The 21372-nt window shown below is 37.8% G+C and overlaps 1 protein-coding gene across 1 annotated transcript in view; it reads left to right on the top strand.

The window, feature by feature from the left end:
• Positions 1-11550, top strand: part of LOC124721731 (probable methylthioribulose-1-phosphate dehydratase) — a 103471-nt gene extending 91921 nt beyond the window's left edge. Inside the window, exon 7 of the mRNA XM_047246830.1 lies at positions 10409-11550. Within this exon, the coding sequence (XP_047102786.1) occupies positions 10409-10550 (142 nt within the window). The 3' untranslated portion in view covers positions 10551-11550. The remainder of the gene's footprint in view (positions 1-10408) is intronic.
• Positions 11551-21372: the final 9822 nt, after the last annotated feature.

The following is a 21372-nucleotide window of genomic DNA, read 5'->3' as shown; positions in this document are numbered from 1 at the left end:
CATACATCTTTTATTTTGTGTTTGTATTTGATCATTATGATTAACTTTTGTGAGCAACAGGGTTGTGTAAATACTACTGCCATAAATCATAAATGATAGTTTTATGATGCCAGGGAAAAGATCATTAGAAGCTATCAGTGAGAATTGTCATTCCAAAATGGTAGCTGCAGGTTAAATGCCTGCTCAGAGAGAAAGGCAACATTTCTATAGCTACCCTTATCCCAACGACTACACACTTTCCAAATACTGTCATTATTTAAAACTATAAAAGTGAGAAAGTTTTGCACAGGTCCTCTGATCCCCAGTATTAAGCAGACACTTGGAGAAGGAGAGACATGGATCAAAAATAATAATTTGAAATCAAACTTTGCAAAAACAGTGATAGTTCATTTCACCACAATACTAACAGCACAATGTATAAGTGAAATAAGCTACATGGATAAATAACTGGGTGCTGAAAAAAATGCTTTGGTGTGTTAGAAAATAAAAATATGCTGTGGAGTTACCACGTGGACAGCATATAGAGTTCACTGAGCAGTCTCACATGTCATGAACATGTTATATAGTATTAATGATTTAGTTGTAAAAAAACTATTTTATGCATATTTTGTTTCAGTAGTTTGGTATAGTATTATTTTATACAAAAGGAGACTGTTTGAGCTGTGGTGGGAGCTAAAAAGAAACAGCACTGCAAACCTGGAGCTAGGTGCAATGTCCATTCCTTCAAGAGATTTTCATTTTTACAAAGATAAAGCCACAACTTTTGGAGGGCAACAGTTTCTTTCAGCAGTATGAGACTGGAGCCCCGAAAAAATATCTGAAAAGTAAATGCTGTGATAGTGTAGAAGATCCCTTGAATGATAACCATGTAAAGTAGTTCTTGTCAAAAGAAGTAACACCACACGTGTAACAGTAATAGATTTTTTTTTTTAAAATGAGAACCATGTAAAATAATACCGGTCTGAAAAAGCAACAACATACATAATATAACTTTAGATTAAGTGTATCATAAAGAACAGTCAAATGAAAACCAATACCGACCACATCTGGAACATATAATGGTTACATTCCAAAGTAATCACAACACACATAAAGATATTTGTCCCACTGGGAGATGAGACAATCAATTCCTGTTTCGTAGTATACAGAACATAGTCAGCCACTGATGGATCTACAACCACGCCCAATCTTTCACTTCCTTGTCCAATCAACACTGATATCTATGCATATCTTTCTTCAGTTCACCAAAGATGTGAAAATCATTTGGTGAAAGATCCTGGCTGTATGGAAGATGTTGCAGTGTTTCCCAACCAGATCACTTAATCGTGGCCTTCGCCCAATTAGCAGTGTGGAGGTGGGTGCTATCATGCAACTGGATGATTCTGACTGGCAACATTCATGGGCGTTTTGATTTTGTGGACCATTGCAGTTCCTGCAAAGTGTCTCCACAGTACTGCACAATGTGTTTGGTCTCTCACTCAAGGAACTCGACAAGCACCGGGCCCCTTGCAGTTGAACGATGAGGTCATCATGACCTTACGTGATGCCACCATTTCGAGCCCGAGGGCAACAAGCAAAGCCAACAGTGGAAGCATATCATATCTCCCCCACCAAAGAGATCCAAAGCTGTTCACACAGGTTCTGTTAAGTTGAATGGTAACCCCCGCCTATTAGGCTACAAAGACAACTGATGCAACATTATCTATGTAGTTATACTGCATTAACTATATGTATAACACCAACACATTCTATCTACAGAAAAGTTTGTCTACTTTCTTTAATTGTTGTAGAATAGTAACAGGACCAATTCTGGAATATTTTTTCTGTTCGGAGAGTTACCAGTGGAAAAGGAAAACCGACACACATTTCATTTGTGTTGGTGCTGTACGTGACTTTATCTGTGACTATGATTACAATGGCTAATTTTTGCACTGTTCAGTGTATCCGGTTTGGGAAAGTAGGAATCTTACAGTATCTTGAGAAAATAATGTAGATTACTTGGTAAATTCTGCCAGTAAAGCAGACATAGAAAACCTGGTGTGCTTACAGTCTTGTCACCGCCAATTTTCAACAAATACAACAACAACAACAACAACAACAGCAGCAGCAGCAGCAGCAGCAGCTGCTGCTGCTGCTGCTGCTGCTAGCCTTGTAATGAATTTATTTATTTATTTATTTATTTTTTTCCCAGACCAAAATCTACCTGATCATATGATATCACATCAAATTGGAAAGTCATATAAATGGTCTTCCTGACCATGATGAACAAAAGCCTGTCTTTAACATCTTCAGCATCCCTCAGAACGGAAGCTCTCCATGCTTCTCTATCTTGTGCAAGCCTGTTTGTCTCAAAATAGCTACTACAACCTACATACTTCTGAATCTACTTACTGTATTCGTCTCTTGGCTTCGCTCTATGATTTTTACCCCCAACACTTCCTTCCATTACTAAACTGATGATTGTTTAGGGCCTCAGTATGTGATCTATTAACCAATCCCATCTTTCAGTCACGTTATGCCACAAATTACTTTTTTCGCCAGTTAGATTCAGGCCTCTTCAGTATTCTTCTGTAGCACCACATTTCAGAAGCTCCTATTCGCTTCTTTTCTGTACTGTTCATTGTTTATGTTTTACCCCAGAACAAGGCTACACTCCAAACTAATACCATTAGAAAAATCCTCCTAACAGTTAAATTTATGTCCGACGTTACCAAATTTTTCTTTTACAGAAGCTCTTTTCTTGCTATTCCCTGTCTGCATTTTATTATGAGCAGTTAGAATAAAGCAGGAATCTATTTAAACCTTCAAATCACTCCTTCAAGAAACTTACTAGAGACTCTTTTATCTTGCAGATTATATTAATTTCAAAGTACAATTTATTTTCTAATGAATTACCAGTTTTTCTTTAAAGTATTTTCCAGGTCAAGTGATACCTCACTTAGGACATAAGGATACTGTGAGGAAAAAAGAATATATGTACACTACTGGCCATTAAAATTGCTACACCACAAAGATGACGTGCTACAGACGCGAAATTTAACCAACAGGAAGAAGATGCTGTGATATGCAAAAGATAGCTTTTCAGAGCATTCACACAAGGTTAGCACCGGTGGTGACACCTACAATGTTCTGACATGAGGAAAGTTTCCAACCGATTTCTCATACACAAACAGCAGTTGACCGCCGTTGCCTGGTGAAACGTTGTTGTGATGCCTCGTGTGAGGAGGAGAAATGCCTACCATCACGTTTCCGGCTTTGATAAAGGTCGGATTGTAGCCTATCGCGATTGCGGTTTATCGTATTGCGACATTGCTGCTCGCGTTGGTCGAGATCCAATGACTGTTAGCAGAATATGGAATCGGTGGGTTCAGAGGGTAATACGGAACACCGTGCTGGATCCCAACGGCCTTGTATCACTAGCAGTCGAGATGACAGGCATCTTATCCGCATGGCTGTAACGGATCGTGCAGCCACGTCTCGATCCCTGAGTCAACAGATTGGGACTTTGGCAAGACAATAACCATCTGCACAAACAGTTCAATGACGTTTGCAGCAGCATGGACTATCAGCTCGGAGACCATGGCTGCAGTTACACTTGACGCTGCATCACGGACAGGAGTGCCTGCGATGGTGTACTCAACAATGAACCTGGGTGTACGAATGGCAAAATGTCATTTTTTCGGATGAAACCAGATTCTGTTTACAGCATCATGATAGTCGCATCCGTGTTTGGCGACATCATGGTGAACGCACATTGGAAGCGTGTATTCGTCATCGCCATACTGGTGTATCAAGCGGCGTAATGGTATGGGTTGCCATTGGTTACACGTCTCGGTCAACTCTTGTTCGCATTTACGGCACTTTGAACGGTGGACGTTACATTTCAGGTGTTTTACGACCCGTGGCTCTACCGTTCATTCGATCCCTGCGAAACCCTACATTTCAGCAGGTAATGCGCGACCGCATGTTGCAGGTCCTGTACGAGCCTTTCTGGATACAGAAAATGTTGGACTGCTGCCCTGGCCAGCACATTTTCCAGATCTTTTACCAATTGAAAACATCTCGTCAATGGTGGCCAAGCAACTGGCTCGTCACAATATACCAGTCACTACTCTTGATGAACTGTGGTATTGTGTTGAAGCTACATGGGCAGCTGTACCTGTACACACCATCCAAGCTCTGTTTGGCTCAATGCCCAGGCGTATCAAGGCCGTTACTACGGCCAGAGGTCGTTGTTCTGGGTACTGATTTCTCAGGATCTATGCACCCAAATTGCATGAAAATGTAATCACATGTCAGTTCTAGTATAATATATTTGTCCAGTGAATACCCGTTTATCATCTGCGTTTCTTAGTGTAGAAATTTTAATGGCCAGTAGTGTAGTATCCAAAGTTATAAAATCTTGCCGAGCTACATTATTGTAAGATCAATTGTAAAATTTTAGCAGAAGCAGCTGAGAAATTAGAAAGAACTTGCACAGAATCTGAAAGTAATAAAATCAAAACAGTTCACCCAGCTACACTGCTCTTTAACTGGTTTTTGCTGTAGAAAACACTCATTGTGAGCCCATTTTGGCATGTTGCCATCGTCAGGTGCTCTGTAAACACATAAGTAAGTGGTGGTCTTATTACAGTGGTCTGTAACTATGATCAGAAAAGTTATAATACATTCGTTTGGTGTTTTTTTACCTTACATGTAATATTGTTGCTGCCATGCCCTGTCTTTTTTTAATAATTAATAGTTTCTCCTTGGGTGTACATTGGAGATACACATCTGCCTTTAGTCGGTTTTTATATACGCTGTTTTTCTGTTGACAGTTTGGATGAGAGTGGATCAGCGATATTACATGTTTACATAATTACCATTATAATTTGGATGTGTGGAATTCTGGTTGTTATATTATCTCCATAGGTTTGGTTCTAATTATGTTTTTGGCTGAAATTTGTTTTAGGTTTAGAATTTTATGTTACATTTTTATTTATTTTTTAATAATTTTGTTATTGTCTATGATTTTTGATGTTTTCTTGGTGTTTTTGTTGTGTACTCTTCATGTTGTTATTACTGTTACTGTGGATATGTATTATTTAGTGTCTGTGATATGTTACCTTCTGCACTTTCTTGCTTTATAATGTGAATAAAGATTTCTGTGTGCTTTTTGTGCTTTAGGTTGGTTCATTCATTCAGTAAATTTGTGGGGTTGCTGTATGCATCTGCATATGTCTATTTCTTCAAGGATGTTCATGATTGCTCCCTTTTGTGTAATATGGAGCATTTCTAGTGTTTCATTTATGGGTTTATGTCATGTTTAGATGTTGAAAAAATGTGGATAGGTTGTTTTCACTTCTTCTGGTATGCTCTTTATACCTAATGTTGAAGTTTCTACTGGTTTGCCCTATGTAACATTTGTGGCATTGTTACATGAAATTTTGTGATTCATAAAATAACAACCATTTGAAAAGCAGTGTAGTGGGCTGATATTGATGATAACCATGTCATTAGAGGACATATTTTGCACTTCAGGCCCCAAAGAACAAAAAAATCAAAATGGTTTGGAATATGAAAAAAGGAAAAAAAGGAACTTGGCTTTAACCCTAGAATGGACAGGCAAAAGAAAACACAAATGGGTGGGCTGGGTGTGACATTCCCAACATTTCCTTTGCGTTCCAGGATAAGTAAGACATAAATTTTCAACAGCAGTGCTAAAAAGATGTCTTATTGTTTATCAATATCTAAATTTACCATATATTTCTTTAAAAATAAGATAGTATTCCTCTTAAAATGAATTATTCAGTATTTAAAAACATTCTTGAACATTTAAAAGCTCTTTGTTCATTCCTTAAAAGCTATGAATTTAAGAATGTCACACACAGTATTACACATTTTAGTGTATAATACAATCTGATTAAAAAAAAAAAAAAATTATGGTTTCGCTTTGTGATAGTGTGTACTTGCTACAAAATCTTCGTGTAACATTACAGCAGACACAGCTGCTTCCAAAATTTTTACAAAAATATTTTGTTTTATTGTCTTTGCATTTGGACAAGGACTTAATTTGCCTTCTGGAACAACTTCCTTCTCAGTGGTTATCTCAGATAGCTATGCTGCCAGCTGGTGAATGTTCATCAGGATAGTCTTCTGATTAGCTCTCTGTGCCATGTGAGATTTTATCAGTTCCAAACCCAATTGCTTGAAAAAAATAGCCTTCTTGAAATATCCAGTTCTATGTTTGCTTTGTATACTACCAATGCATTTATACCAGCAATGCTCAAAACGGCATAAAACATTCACAATGGCCAGCATCTTGTTTACCTTACGACATTATACAGGGTGTTACAAAAAGGTACAGCCAAACTTTCAGGAAACTTTCCTCACACACAAATAAAGAAAAGATGTTATGTGGACATGTGTCTGGAAACGCTTAATTTCCAGGTTAGAGCTCATTTTAGTTTCGTCAGTACGTACTGTACTTCCTCGATTCACCGCCAGTTGGCCCAATTGAAGGAAGGTAATGTTGACTTCGGTGCTTGTGTTGACATGTGACTCATTGCCCTACAGTACTAGCATCAAGCACATCAGTACGTAGCATCAACAGGTTAGTGTTCATCACGAATGTGGTTTTGCAGTCGGTGCAATGTTTACAAATGCGGAGTTGGCAGATGCCCATTTGATGTATGGATTAGCACGGGGCAATAGCCGCGGCGCGGTACGTTTGTATCGAGACAGATTTACAGAACGAAGGTGTCCTGACAGGAAGGCGTTCGAAGCAATTGATCGGCGTCTTAGGGAGCACGGAACATTCCAGCCTATGACTCGCGACTGGGGAAGACCTAGAACGACGAGGACACCTGCAATGGACGAGGCAATTCTTCGTGCAGTTGACGATAAGCCTAATGTCAGCGTCAGAGAAGTTGCTGCTGTACAAGGTAACGTTGACCACGTCACTGCATGGAGAGTGCTATGGGAGAACCAGTTGTTTCCGTACCATATACAGCATGTGCAGGCACTTATGTTCTCTTTACGGATGAGGCTTCATTCCAACATGATCAAATTGTAAATTTTCACAATCAACATGTGTGGTATGACGAGAATCTGCACACAATTGTGCAATCACGTCATCACCACAGATATTTTCTGTGAACGCTTGGGCAGGCATTGTTGGTGATGTCTTGATTGGGCCCCATGTTCTTCCACCTACGCTCAATGGAGCACGTTATCATGATTTCATACGGGATACTCTACCTGTGCTGCTAGAACATGTGCCTTTACAAGTACGACACAACATGTGGTTCATGCACGATGGAGCTCCTGCACATGTCAGTCGAAGTGTTCATACACTTCTCAGCAACAGATTTGGTGACCGATGGATTGGTAGAGGCAGACCAATTCCATGGCCTCCACGCTCTCCTGACCTCAACCCTTGAAAACTCTTGTCTACGCAACCCCGGTACCAAATGTAGAGACTCTTCGTGCTCGTATTGTGGACGGCTGTGATACAATACGCCATTCTCCAGGGCTGCATCAGCGCATCGGGGATTCCATGCGACGGGGGTGGATGCATGTATCCTCGCTAATGGAGGACATTTTGAACATTTCCTGTAACAAAGTGTTTGAAGTCACGCTGGTGCGTTCTGTTGCTGTGTGTTTCCATTCCATGATTAATGTGATTTGAAGAGAAGTAATAAAATGAGCTCTAACATGGAAAGTAAGCGTTTCCAGACACATGTCCACATAACGTATTTTCTTTCTTTGTGTGTGAGGAATGTTTCCTGAAAGTTTGGCCATACCTTTTTGTAACACCCTGTATTTTGAACACATCACATTATGTGAGTATTATCTAATCAAACACATCTCAAAAGAAGATGAAATCTTCACAGTGACATGCTTGGAGGGGAAGATTTCTGTTTCTGTGCCACAAGTGTCTCAAAATTCTTTCATATTCATTTTGCCTCCATAAAGAATGCCAGAAATGTACAAAAGACTTAAAAATGCACTTAACACCTCTTTTTCCAAGTACCTTGCAGTATTTGGGTTACTTTTGCAAAGAGGTTTTACATGATCTGTTATCAAATCAAGCAAATTGTCAGTGAACAGTTTCCAGGTCACTTTCAGTAACAAAATTAGGATCTCAATCCAAATCACCACCACCACCACCACCACCACCACCACTACTTTCTGACAAGTGTTTAAATTCTTTCATCAATTAGTGGATGCTGACAAGCCATTTTTGAGCAGTTTTATTGTTCAGTCACTATAACAAGAGACAAGCAGAAAAAGCTAATGTAAACAGACGAACTGTCAGTCTTTATGACCCAGAACATGTTTCCCATAACAGAAATCAACTGGCAAACAAAGAGGAATGATGAAACAAGTAGTGGTCTCCAGAAATGTTAAGTGAAAAGCTACAGTGAATGGCTTACTTATAAGTAGTGTACTCTTGCAGATGAAAATCTGCCTTGGTCTAGGAGACCCAGCCTGTCCGTTGTTAAAAAAGCCTCTCGTTAAAATCAAGAGTTCAGTAATGGTTGATAAACACACAGCTAATATTTTCAACAACCATTTCTCAACTGCCATGTGAATCGCTCGCAACTTTTAATTAAATAAAAAATATAGAAAATCATTTGCTCAATAACATGGTGTTTGGGAATAGACAGTATTTCCAGTTATAAATTGAAATGTGCCTAATATTGCTTATATCTGAAACATCTCTCTTTGTCAAAGAGTAATTCTACATAGAATGAAAATGCTAGTTTTTACAAATGTTGTGAATTGTTGCCCTGTCTCTTGTTTAACTACGTCAATTAAAGTCAATGTAAAAGCATTGTGCAGCAGGATGCAGGCACATCTTAAAAACCTGAACCAAAATGACAACAATAAATTTGGTTTCAAAATGGTATTTTTGGAGATGAAGCCATTGTCTCATTGAAGAATGTACTTTTATTATATAAACAGTAAGAACTAATCAGTTGATGTCCCCCATGATATCTCTGATACTTGTATAGGTAACCAGATACGTTTAGAGAAGGCCTAACAAACCACAGTACCACAAGTTGACATGGGAGTATAGATCAGGATAAAAAGTGTATAGTTATGGAACTACATGGCTAACAGGCATCTGTTTAAAATTGTGCGCTGATTGCTGGCAGAAAGCCACAGTCAGTTTCAGATGTCCCGAACACTGTATCCGAAACACTTGAGTTTAAAAACATGTGTCTGTTTGCAACATTTTTTTGCAGCTTGTTCCACAACATGTTTGCAGTGTTGTTCATTGTTCATGTCCCCACCTACAATAGCAACAAACATTTCTACATATGTATTTGCATCGTCTGCTACGCTAACTAGCATCAAGCATTTCACATTGTGTATTCATATCAAAGACTATCCTATGACAAGTGAAGAGGAAGAATTAATGACACATGGTGCTGCATTAATAATATTTGACAAATTAAGCAGATGAATAAAATGATGTAGTCATCACTGGCAGACAAAAACATACTGTAGAAGATGTGGCAGAAATAATATGCTGTATGAGCTGCATTTGGAAGATGGTTCTAGTTTCCATAACAGTATTAGGATGTCACTGTTTGAATTTGTAATTGTAGTGAATATTATAGTGCCAGTTCTTTCAAAGAAAGATACAAAATTTCATAAAAGCAATACCTGTGAAGTAAAGACATGCTGTTACTTTTCGTTTTTTGGCAACAGGAGATCATATCAAAACCTTGCATATTTGTTCCACATTTCAGTCAGCCATATAAACATTCCGGAGGCACTCGTGTGCCTCATACAGACAGTAAAAGCAAACGCTCGTGCTGTGTAGCAGCATTTAGTAATAGCAGGCCAGGAAGAACGTTCCTTTGATCTGTACCAACACAGCTGCAAACACTGGTTTTGTGTTGCCAATTCAGTGTACACACACACACACCTTGAGTGGGGTATAATACACCATGGAGTCCCCTAAGGTGCTGTAGCCCTCTGATTTAAATGTTAATTGTTTGCCTTTGTTAAACAACAACAAAAAATCTAAATTTACATCATCTGCTGGTGACACAAGTGTTGTCATGAATAGTGTCAAATTCTAACTTAGTCAGATGTCAGTGGTGTACTGGAATAAGTTATACTTTAGTTCACTGTTAACTCCTCCTTGATAAATTTGAACTTCCTTTCATGCATGCTTTGTGTGAAAGATGTTTTCAAAATTCAATTTTCTCCTCCCATTCTTGATTGTATAGACCAACATCTCCCTATATTAAAAAACAATTTTTCCCCTTCTTTCCATTGTTTATAATGATGTATGAGAATTTAAAAAATTATGTATCTGAAATACTTTGAGATATGTTTGTTATGTAATTGTATTTATTTAACAGTTGGGCAGATTCAAAATTTTACCTACTCTGTTTCACCCACTTAGGTGTGAGTGCTACGATTATCTCTTTGATTTGGCAGTTCAGATGAAACTACATGGTTTGAATCCTCAGCACACTCCAGTGGACTACGAACTAAGGATTCAGAAAGAGAAACAAGAGGAGCGACTGAACATAAAGCCAACTTAAGCTTTGGATTGAGAAAGTGTTTTTGATACTTTAATCTTTTTTATTGGGGACATGCCAAAGATTTTTAGTTACAACCTTTTAATTGTGTATATAATGATAAAAGCAGTCTTGGTCTATGAATTCCTGTACCAATATAATTTATGTATGGTCTCAATTATTGTGATATGTTATCTCAGCCAAAACATCATAATTACCACATTATTCTTCCTGCAAGAAAGAAACCCCAGAGAATGTGGAGTCTATTGGCTTTCAATTAACATCTGAATACTCTGTTTTTACTTTTAACACTTGAATATTGTTTATAATCCAACGGACTTTCAGTTTACTCCGAACTGAAAGGAATTTTTTTAAGTAGCTTTCTTGGTACTTTAATGAATGTCTTAAATATTATTTTGAAGTAATTTTCTGCTTTACATCCTTTTATTCTGTTCACTTCAAAGGAGGTTTTTTTTTTTATACATAACTTTGATTTCATGCAGTAACAGTATTGTTTTGAATGTTAAGTGTTTTAATGTACGTACTAGATATTCTTTTAAAAATTAGTAACTTGTGTAGTAATAATATACATAAACATATTTTCTCAATGTACTGAAATGTGCCAAAAACATATTTGATACAAAAAATAAATTTTGGGGGGCATAAAAAATAAGTGGTATCTGAAGCTAGTTTTAATTTTTAAGAGTAGACGTTTCTGGGTTATAATGAATGTTATCATTGTAGGAAATTGTGTTTCTAGTGATGGTGCATGCAAACTGTATGTTCATTACTTTGATGATATTGATGTGCCATATATATTATTAAGGCAGCTTATGTTGAAACATTGTGAAGTATTGCATTTACTTAGCGAGAGATCTGTGTATGTGTTCACATGTAAATCATAATGTTTTGTCTCCTAAATATATTTTGATGTCAACATATTTCATGTTTGTGTCACTGCTATTGCAAAATGGATGTATACTGTCATCTTTGTCGTTGGTGCATTATAACGAAATGAAACGGTTACTATGTGTAAAATATTTGAGTTTTCTATTGAAAATTACCTATCCTCCTCCTCCTCCTCCTCCTCCTCCTCCTCCTCCTCCTCCCCCCCCCCCTTCCTTCCTCCAATATTAATTTTCCAAAGTGTTTCAGAATTGAATTAGCATACAATGTTTAATATTTACTGTTTACTACATTTAAGCTGTTTCAACTTGTAAATCAGGTAGAAAAAGATGATGTGACTTGCAGAGAAGCAAGTTTCACTATAACAGTTAACTTCTTCTTCTTACTGAAGTGGACTGGGGTGGAAAGTCACTTCTGTGCAGGATTGGACTGTGGCAGTTGGTGATGGTTAGAGTGCATACCTTTGGTAGCTTAAATATTTTATTGAGAGTCATGCTACTACATTGTTAGTGCTGTGATGTAGTGGTTCCGCCCCCTGTAGTGCATGGCATGGTAGACTTGTGCACTGCAATGGCCAGCTGTCGACCAACAAGCTGGCCATGATGTCCAAGCTGACACCCGGAAGCCTGCTCAGTAGTGCTTACTCCAGTTAGGCATGGCATAACTGCTTACAGAAGGCACCAGCGGTGTGGAAGCCTGTTAGTACTCTAGTAGGGGATGACAGCCTCTGGGAGTGGAACTCACCCCTACAAGCAAAGGAACAAGGTCACCACCTCCAGCACAAGATGGCAGTGGCTGTACTGCCCCGGGCCAGCCACGGTGGCCGAGCGGTTCTAGGTGCTTCAGTCTGGAACCGCACGACCACTATGGTCGCAGGTTCGAATCCTGCCTCGGGCATGGATGTGTGTGATGTCCTTAGGTTTAAGTAGTTCTAAGTCTAGGGGACTGATGACCACAGATGTTAAGTCCCATAGTGCTCAGAGCCATTTGAACCATTTTGTACTGCCCCAGCCATGATTCACTGGCCCCATTGCCCTCCCCCCCCCCCTTTTTGCCCCCTCCCCTGGGCAGGGGTCTGGCTGCTGCAGAACTGAGCGTGGGGGCTCTGGTATCAAGTCCAGGAAGTAGGGATCAGAAAATTTTTTAAAAATATTGATATATATTGTACTGATATTTATTAAAGTTATCACAATATTATTGAGACAAAAATATCGATATTTCGATATATCAGTCGATTTTTCTTAATATTTGCAGGAATTTTTTAAAAAAAATTATCAAAGCCATAGAAATGATTAACAAAGATTTTAAAACTGACAAATACTAACGAATAACACACACGATCTACTATAAAATTACTTATTTGCAAAACAACTTATTAATGAAATCAATTGGCAGTAGACATTAATAGACCTCTTTGTTTAATATGTTCCCTGTTAGCCTGCTTGTGTTATCTGGCACAACCAAGTTTATTAAGAAAAACACTCTTGCCAATGAAACAGAATATTAGGTATTATTGAATAATTTCCGAAAAAACAGGTGTGAAATGTTAACTACCAATACAGAACTATACAGTATCACAGTTCCATTCTAAATGTGGTTGATGGAGATATTGATTTAACTCATTGGGCACAGATCAGAACTCGAAATTTGTTTGGTGACTGAGCTTTGGTACAACAGTTTTCCCTGTGATGACCAAACTGAAGGCTTGCTAGTCTCTTCTTGTGTTACATCTGAAACTTTATGTTCAAGGGATAGGTGACCCATCCACGTATGCTTCGATCATACTTCCTCGGTTATTTTCACTATTGCAGCTGATGCTGCAGGAGGAAAATCAAAGTGAATGCACTTGAACCAGGGATCCAAAATTGTAGCTATGACAAGGAAAGTATTTCTTTTGAAAGGAAGTAGTCTGTCTTAAGGGCAGGTGGAACGGCCTATCCTGACAATGTTAAATTTAGTTACTTGGCTTCCCTGTATTTCAGGAACCACTGTAGTTAATGACATGAAACTTTTACAGGATGTTAAGCTGTATGTTCTGAGTCTACTGAACTACAATAATTGCATTTCAGCCGCTGCTTTCGGAAATGCAATTGTTTAATTGCACGGTTAAAATTTTGTGTACTTTTTGTATTTTTTATATATTTTTTATATATATCTTTCTTATATATCTTAATATGTACTTTTTATATATCTTGAATAATTTTAATTGTACGTAACATTATGTTCTTCTTTTAGTTCAGTAGAGTCAGGACATATATGCTATTACTCCCTGAAAATTTGAATACTCTACTTGAAGTGGTTTCTGAGATTTAAGGAAAAATATAAATTTTCAGAAATGGCTTCTAAAGTTTCAAAAGACTGTAACTCACTTGATATATGCTCAGTTTTTTTTTTTTTTTTAAAAAAATCACTCAGAAGCACCCTGCACCATATTGAATATCATTCTCTTTATCTTTTTCCAAGTTTTTTTCCTTCTTTCTGGACTCCTTGGTGCCCAACTGTGCTGCATACTATCATTGCAAACCTTGTCCATCTGTTCAAGTTCCCTGATGCAGTTTGCTCCAGGATTAATTCCCATATGCTGTAGCACTTTAACCCTGGTGTACTGGTTTTTCATCAGTAGACAGTCTGTGGAAGATGGTGGCCCTTACTGCTTGCGTCATTTTCAACAAATCCTCAGTATTATTTGCAATGGTCATCCCATAATACTGTTGTAGTTCATCAATCATTTTCTCTGTCAGCCTGCCTCTTATGGTTTTACCATCACAGTTTCTTGTTTCTCAAACTTTGTTTCAACTTCCTCGACCTAGTGCCCAGCCTCTTCTGGACATGACCAACACTGTTAACCTTTATAACACAGCAATCCACAGCCTTCTATATAAAAAATTACCGATTTTATTTGATCTTGAAGTAACACACACAACATTTTTAACGTTTTCAACTGGTGTAGATTGTATTTAAAAAACATTATTATTTTATTTTTTCAACATTTTTTTATATTAATGTGATACCCTGAATGATAAATGAAAGAAAAAGCTGTTTTGGAAAAAACATCTGTTTATTAGCACAAAAACTATAGACCATTCCATTTTTGGGACATTGGCAAAATTAGCAGTATTAATGCAATATGGAAAACTATGATAAACATTGTGAACAAAATAAAACCACTGTTTTTAATATTATTGAGCATCTATTCAGTGCAAAATAGAACAAAACGCTTGTGATGTACACCAACATTGCACCTACCACATATTTCTGTCACTATTTTTTAATTTGTCATGTACATCTCTTTATTATTTTAATTGATATATTAAAGTGGTTTGCTCACCTGTCCTTCCATTAGTTTGTTTCCTTGTGGCCCTCTGCATTTTGGTGTTGGTCTTCTTTTCTTTGAAAAGTGCATCACTGTTCTTCAGACGTCCAAAAGTGAGATCTTCTCATCTGAGTCAGCAATTTGGTATGAGTCGTGTTTACCATGCAGATATCAATCATCCATGTGAATAATGGCCACCATCACATTTTTAATCTTTTCATCCTACTCATCAGCATTGTCTTCACTCACTTCATAGCTCTCCAATTCTGCTAGAACTTCTACAGCTGTAAGTCCACATGGCATGTTTTTATCCAATTAGAAAGTGCAAAACGAAATATTTCATTCTATCACCTAACCTTCAAAAAACACTCATAAAACGCAAAGAAAGCAGATCTATCTCAACAATGTAAAGACTAATTTTTTTTATATAAGATTTGTACAGATAGGCACATCAAAAGGAGTGATACTACAACATTCCATTGCCCTATTATTGGGATGCATAAAATAAATTGATATTTGGACTTACTCCAGGAAATCTCAAATATGCTGAATGCTACATGGACATCCATATGGTCATAAACACATTCAAACAACTAATTACAATTAATTGTTGTGCAGAAACTGCTATTAGGTGTACAGTGGAGCCAAGTGTGAAGATGGAGAACAGGCAAATTAATTCTTTTCCTAAAAGAAACTAATTGCCCAAAAATTATCTCTTTTCAATTTGCAGGCTTCACTGTAGCATCAATAGATGGCATGCAATATGCTACACTGAGTTGCATCGTTCTTGGGAATATTGTATGTTTTCAACATAGGACAAGCTGGAAGAAGTGAAATGTCTTAGCACAAAAGAACTCTCGGGAGTCAGACACTCCTGATGTGTGTGTGAGCATGAAACATTCTGCTTACCGTAAACATGTCAGATGAGAGAGTCCATTTTCCATTAAATACCAGTGCAGTAATGTCTGTGATTTTTGTAATAAGTCTACGTTAGTTATACTGTGTACCCATCCAGGCACTCGGGCCAAGAGGAGCACACATTCTGCCTTATAGTTGCGAGCAGAAAGTGGTAATTTCCACCATTCTCATACAGTACTGTAACCAAATTTGTGCATTTTGCATGTTGTAATTATCATTTGCAATGATAGGAATGATACATGTTAGTAACAAGCATTCATGAATGAGCAGTAGAGATACACTCGTATTCAAATCTGGTGCTCTTTTGTAGTACTGAATGTGAAATTGAGCCCATTTTAAGGCATTTACTGTCAAACTGTAAAAATTGGTAGTAGCTGGAATGGGCTAGAAATATGCCAATGAGAACTATAGTGGCTGGGAGTCAAGGTGGCGGTGAGGGGGGGGGGGGGGGGGGAGAACCCACCTTTTGATATTTAATATCAGTGTATCGATAATTTGAACACTGACAATATATACGACATTTCTATGAAAAATATTGATATTTTGAGATATCGATATTTGTTGCCCATCCTTTCCAGGAAGGACAACTTCCTGCTTGAAGATGGTCTGGCAGTGGCGGAGGCCCAAACTCATGGTGGCTGATTGCTGACCTAAATCACTTTGGTGTCCAGCATAGCCCTCTTGTTCTAGTAGGTGCTGCCAGATAGCCAATACCTCTGCTAGAATTGATGGTTATTTATACTGGTTAGAACTTCATTTGTTGTGCGTATTCAACGCTTCCAGAACACAGAAAAACAAATCCATGGCTTGGCGGTTTAGAAAGTGCTTGGCCTGTCCAGCAAGAGCTACATCTTCCTGCTGCATCGACAGGATTGTGGTTCTCAGCCTGGCCCACCTTGCAATATTTGAACAGGCCTGTTGCTGCAACTAGCATGCCGATGCCTTAGTGCCCACCAGCTGCTTATGGCTTCTTCAACTGGTGCAGCTGAGTCACCATTTTCCACAGGAATGCCCCAAAAATAGTGATGGTGCTACATTCTTCTTCTTCTTCTTCTTCTTCTTCTTCTTCTTCTTCTTCTTCTTCGCTTTTTCCTATGTGTCTACAGGGTCACCATTTAATGTGAGTTTTGCCAATGTTGTGACAGATGCAGGCTGGATGCTGCTGCAGACACCACCACATCCCTTGGTACAGAATCTGTGAACCCCATCTGTCCATGTCTAAAGTAAATCACATGTCCAAGTGTAAGCACATTTTTTTAAATGTTTGTGTGTCATGTATGTGAGAAGGATGCGAGTACCAGCTTAGTATTTACCTAGCTGGATGTGGGAAACCACCTCAAAACCGTTTCCAAGCTGGCTGGACCACCAGCCCTCATCGTTAATCTAGGAGGTGGATTTGACTTGAGGATGGCTCACCTCCCTGAATCCCAGAAGTGGTATTAAAGGGCTTACTGAGGTGGGTTACTGTTGCAGTTGCAGTTAACTAGGGACTATAATGTAAGAGAGAGACTAAACTATATTAAACATGGGCATTTGAGGTTCAGTTCCATTTAACAGCAGGGACCATTATAAATCCATTTCAGGCTCATGACTGATTAGAAGCCTACAACATTGGCAGTCTTATTGTCAAGTACGATGCTTCCTTTATTGATTTAAATTAGGTTCTCTGAAAGCTGTTCAGCCTCAAATAATGATAATGCTGTATAGAATGTGATCCTGTGCACCAGTGAAATTCAGTATTAGTAGTACTAAGGTAATTCAGTAGAGATCAAGTTTCTAAGAATGTTAAAAGGGCAGTACTTACATAAACGAGACAGAGTTCAACCTGTACCAAACGAATTACGAGGACAGAAAGATTTCTAGCCACCCACGTTGAATGTTTAACAAAGATGACCAACTGAGAGTCTTACAAACTATTATGCTAGAACTGTTGTGCAAGAAGCACTGGCATCAAGCTCACTGCAGGAAGACTGCATTTATAAGAAAAATTTGAAAAGAAAATTTTAACTAAGTTGATAATGTCCATTTGAGTTTTTTGTATATGGTTTCAGATGACAGCAAACAGAAAATGGAAGCTTGTTGGTCAGTTGTACAGTAGCAGCTTCGTTATGACTTCTTGAGAGTTAATGGATGGGTTCAATGGCTGCCGCTTTTTATTTGACCATTTGACTAGTTTCTTCTACAAGACCTGCATACTTCTGTTTCATAACATTAATAATGCCACATTTATGTGTACAAATGCATTAGTACTGTCCAACTGATGGATGTAAGGAGGGAATGAAACAAGCAAGCTTCAATTTCAAACCTGTACACAATAGTAAAGTACCCAAACAATTCCTAGATGTTGAACTACCATACCAACTACCATACCAGTAAAGTAACTGTATGTATGGAGTTCTGCAGAAATAAGACCACCGATTAATTTTTTCTTTAAATTTTAGTGGTATGCTGCAAGATGATGCTAGCTTACAGATTCTATGGTTTGGCAAGTTACAGTTTGAATGTAAATGTGTGGTGGGTGTTCACTATGTTACATGATTTAAATATTTTCCTGGTGCCAGGTAAAAAAAGTAAATTTGCAAACATGTGGATTGTTTTATAAATAATGTATCTAAAAAAGCATCCAATATCAGCAACAAAAAAGGAATACATTGTGTTGTAATGTTGTATCTAAAGGATAGACATGCTTTTGAATAACATTAACTGTCAAGGAGAAGGTAATGAATTACTCCACAGGATCAAGATTTTCAGCTTCACAGTAGCACATTTTTTTCTCATGTATCAACTGAAGGCTTTCTTGTTTGATCCTGTTTTTTGAAGAAATTTCTCACAGTGATTTATTTTCTCCTAGAACTCAGTAGTATAAAAATAATTTTTCTACAACTTAGCTACACACATATACGTGAGTCTTTCAAGAGATAAGAAAACTAACTGTTCTAAACTATGTTGTACTTTAGCCTCAAATTCTGTACAGCAAGTAATGACAAAAATAAATTTTTCAACTGTTCTACTATAATGGTAGTGTGATCTTCTAATTTAATGTATGAAATAAGTGACAGCAGTGCCATGTTTTGGATCATTTACTTTGATGACCATAAATCTAACAATTCAGTAGTCAACAGTTACTAGGAGTGTAAACAAAGACAAAGTCATATTGATCATACTAGCAGGCTAAAAGAGGAGAGCTAAATCATCCATACAAACAAATTCCATATTCCTAGATTTCCGGAAAGCATTTGACACAGTGCCACACTGCAGATTGTTAAAGATGGTCCAAGCATATGGAATAGGTTCCCAGGTATGAGAGTGGCTCAGAGATGATGATATTCTGTATGGTGAGTGTTCATCAGAGGCAGAGGTATCATCATGAATGCCCCAGGGAAGTGTGATAGGACTGCTCTCATCCTCTATGTTCATAAAAGATCTGACTGAAACAGTGAGCAGCAATCTGGAAATCTTTGCTGTTGATGCTGTAGTGTACGGAAAGTGTCATCATTGTGTAACTGTAGGAGGATACAGGATGATTTAGACAGAATTTTGATTTGGTATGATGAATGGCACTTTTGTCTAAATGTAGAAAAGTGTTACTTAATGCAGATCAGTATGCAAAACAACTCTATAATGTTTGACTGCAGTATTGGTTATTTGCTGTTTGCTATAGTCATGAATATTAAATGTAAAATTGGAAGCAGGGAAGGCAAATGATCAATTTGAGGCCCATCTACAAAGGAGATTGCGTATAGAACACTAGTATGACCCATTCTTGTGTACTGTTTGAGTTCCTCACCTGGTTAGATTAAAGTAAGATGGTAAAGCAATTCAGGGCAGGCTACTAGAGTTGTTACTGGCAGATTCAGTCAACACACAAGCCTTACTTAGATGCTTCATGAACTTAAATGGGAATTCCTAAAGGGAAGACATTCTTTTCATGAAACACTATTGAGAAAATTTAGAGAACTGGCATCTGCAGCTGACTGCAGAACAGTTCTACTGCCAGGACCACGAAGACCAGATGGGAGAAATTAGGGCTTGTACAGAGACATATAGCTAGTTATTTTTCCTGCACTCTGTTAGTAAAATCTCTGACAGCCAACTAGTCTTCCATTGTGTTGTGGGGGCTCTGCTGTGAATGCCTTAGCCATTGTGAGCATTAACTATGGTAGTAACTAGTTACTTGGTTAATTTGTATTCCATTCATTGCGATTATCTTGGGTTATGATGGTGATAAGCAAAAAATTCTGTATAAGCAAGTGAGAGAGATAATTTGCAGGATACAAGCTTTCTTCAAGTCCAAAACCCCTCTATGTGCTGCAGCACTGTACACTCTAAAATATGTGTACCTTCCTGTACAGGATTTTGCTTCAGCACACAAACACACTGACACACACACACCAAACGAACCCCATCACACTTCTGATTACTGTAATGTAAATGTAACTGGAATGCATTTGGTGAAAGCAGCATGCTGCTGAATCACATTGTGCTTATAAAATATTAGTTAAAAGTGACTGGAGTGGTAGAAATTATTTCATAAATTTGCAATAGTCACAGTCTTCAAAACATTCCATTTAACATGGATAAATTTAAGTTTAAGATTTTGTATGCAAAGATTTTTTTTTGAGTGAGGAAGTCAAACGGCGGGGGGGGGGGGGGGGGGGGGGGGTAGCAAGAAGAGGTGGACAATATTTGTGTAGGAGAGAAGAACCCTGCAGGTAATTCATACCGTACCCAAGTCACATAACACATTACAGTTTTTGACAATAACTTCCTTTTTACTTTGTCCTCTGCTGTTCTGCTGTTAAGACTTTCTTTTTGTGGATATTAGGCTAGTTACTTCAAACTATGAATACATTATGTTACAGCTGTTGAGTGCTGTTTAATTCTTAGAGCAATCTGCTCCATTATCAGATGTCATGTTTACATTTTGGAGTCTGAGGCAGATTCAGATCATGTAGTTCTGGCCAACTTTACATAATCACATGGACTTGCTAGTGGATTTAATATGAACGACTTTTCCAACACCCTTTTCCAAATAACAGTCATGTAATGAAACCTTTCTCTCTCCCAATTCTCTCTGAAAATCCTGCACTGTTACATAGCTGCCATTATGTAAATTATGGTACATTAAAACTTCACAAACAGAAGAGACACTGTACAACAGACAGGCAGATATGAAAGAATGATATGCTAAGCTTTTTGAACAATATCTATTTTCAGAGCTTTGAAGAAAAACACCCATCCAGACGTATCAATGTCACCAAATGCTGCAGTGTGTGTATCATTACAACAGCTTAAAAATAATGATATACTATTACAAATACTTTAGTTTGGAATCAAATAAGGTAAGAGTAGAAAGAGAACTTCTGTATATTAATAGGCAGCAGATACATTCAAAACATGACATACAGATTAGCTTTCAGAGCCAGATATTTTTTCATGTGACAAATGAGGGTGAAGTGTTTAAGAAAAACAACACTTACATAGGATCTTAAGTCGAGAGCCACACAAGATGAGTGAAAAAGGGAGAAAGAGCAGGATAAAATAAGACTGAAAGAAAGACAGAGTTGTATAATGTAGTTGGCTTGGAGAGACTGACAGGTAGTTTCAACTGCATAATCTGAAAGGATTTCCTTCATTGGTACACAATGGCTACTTATCTCGTGATGCATCAGAGTTGTAGCTTTTAAGTATGTTTGTCAAATGTAGTGA

This window comes from Schistocerca piceifrons, chromosome X (genome assembly GCF_021461385.2).
Source record: "Schistocerca piceifrons isolate TAMUIC-IGC-003096 chromosome X, iqSchPice1.1, whole genome shotgun sequence".
In the NCBI taxonomy this organism is placed as follows: domain Eukaryota; kingdom Metazoa; phylum Arthropoda; class Insecta; order Orthoptera; family Acrididae; genus Schistocerca; species Schistocerca piceifrons.
The sequence above is the reverse complement of the archived record's forward strand: the minus strand, read 5'-3'. Positions and strand labels throughout refer to the sequence as shown.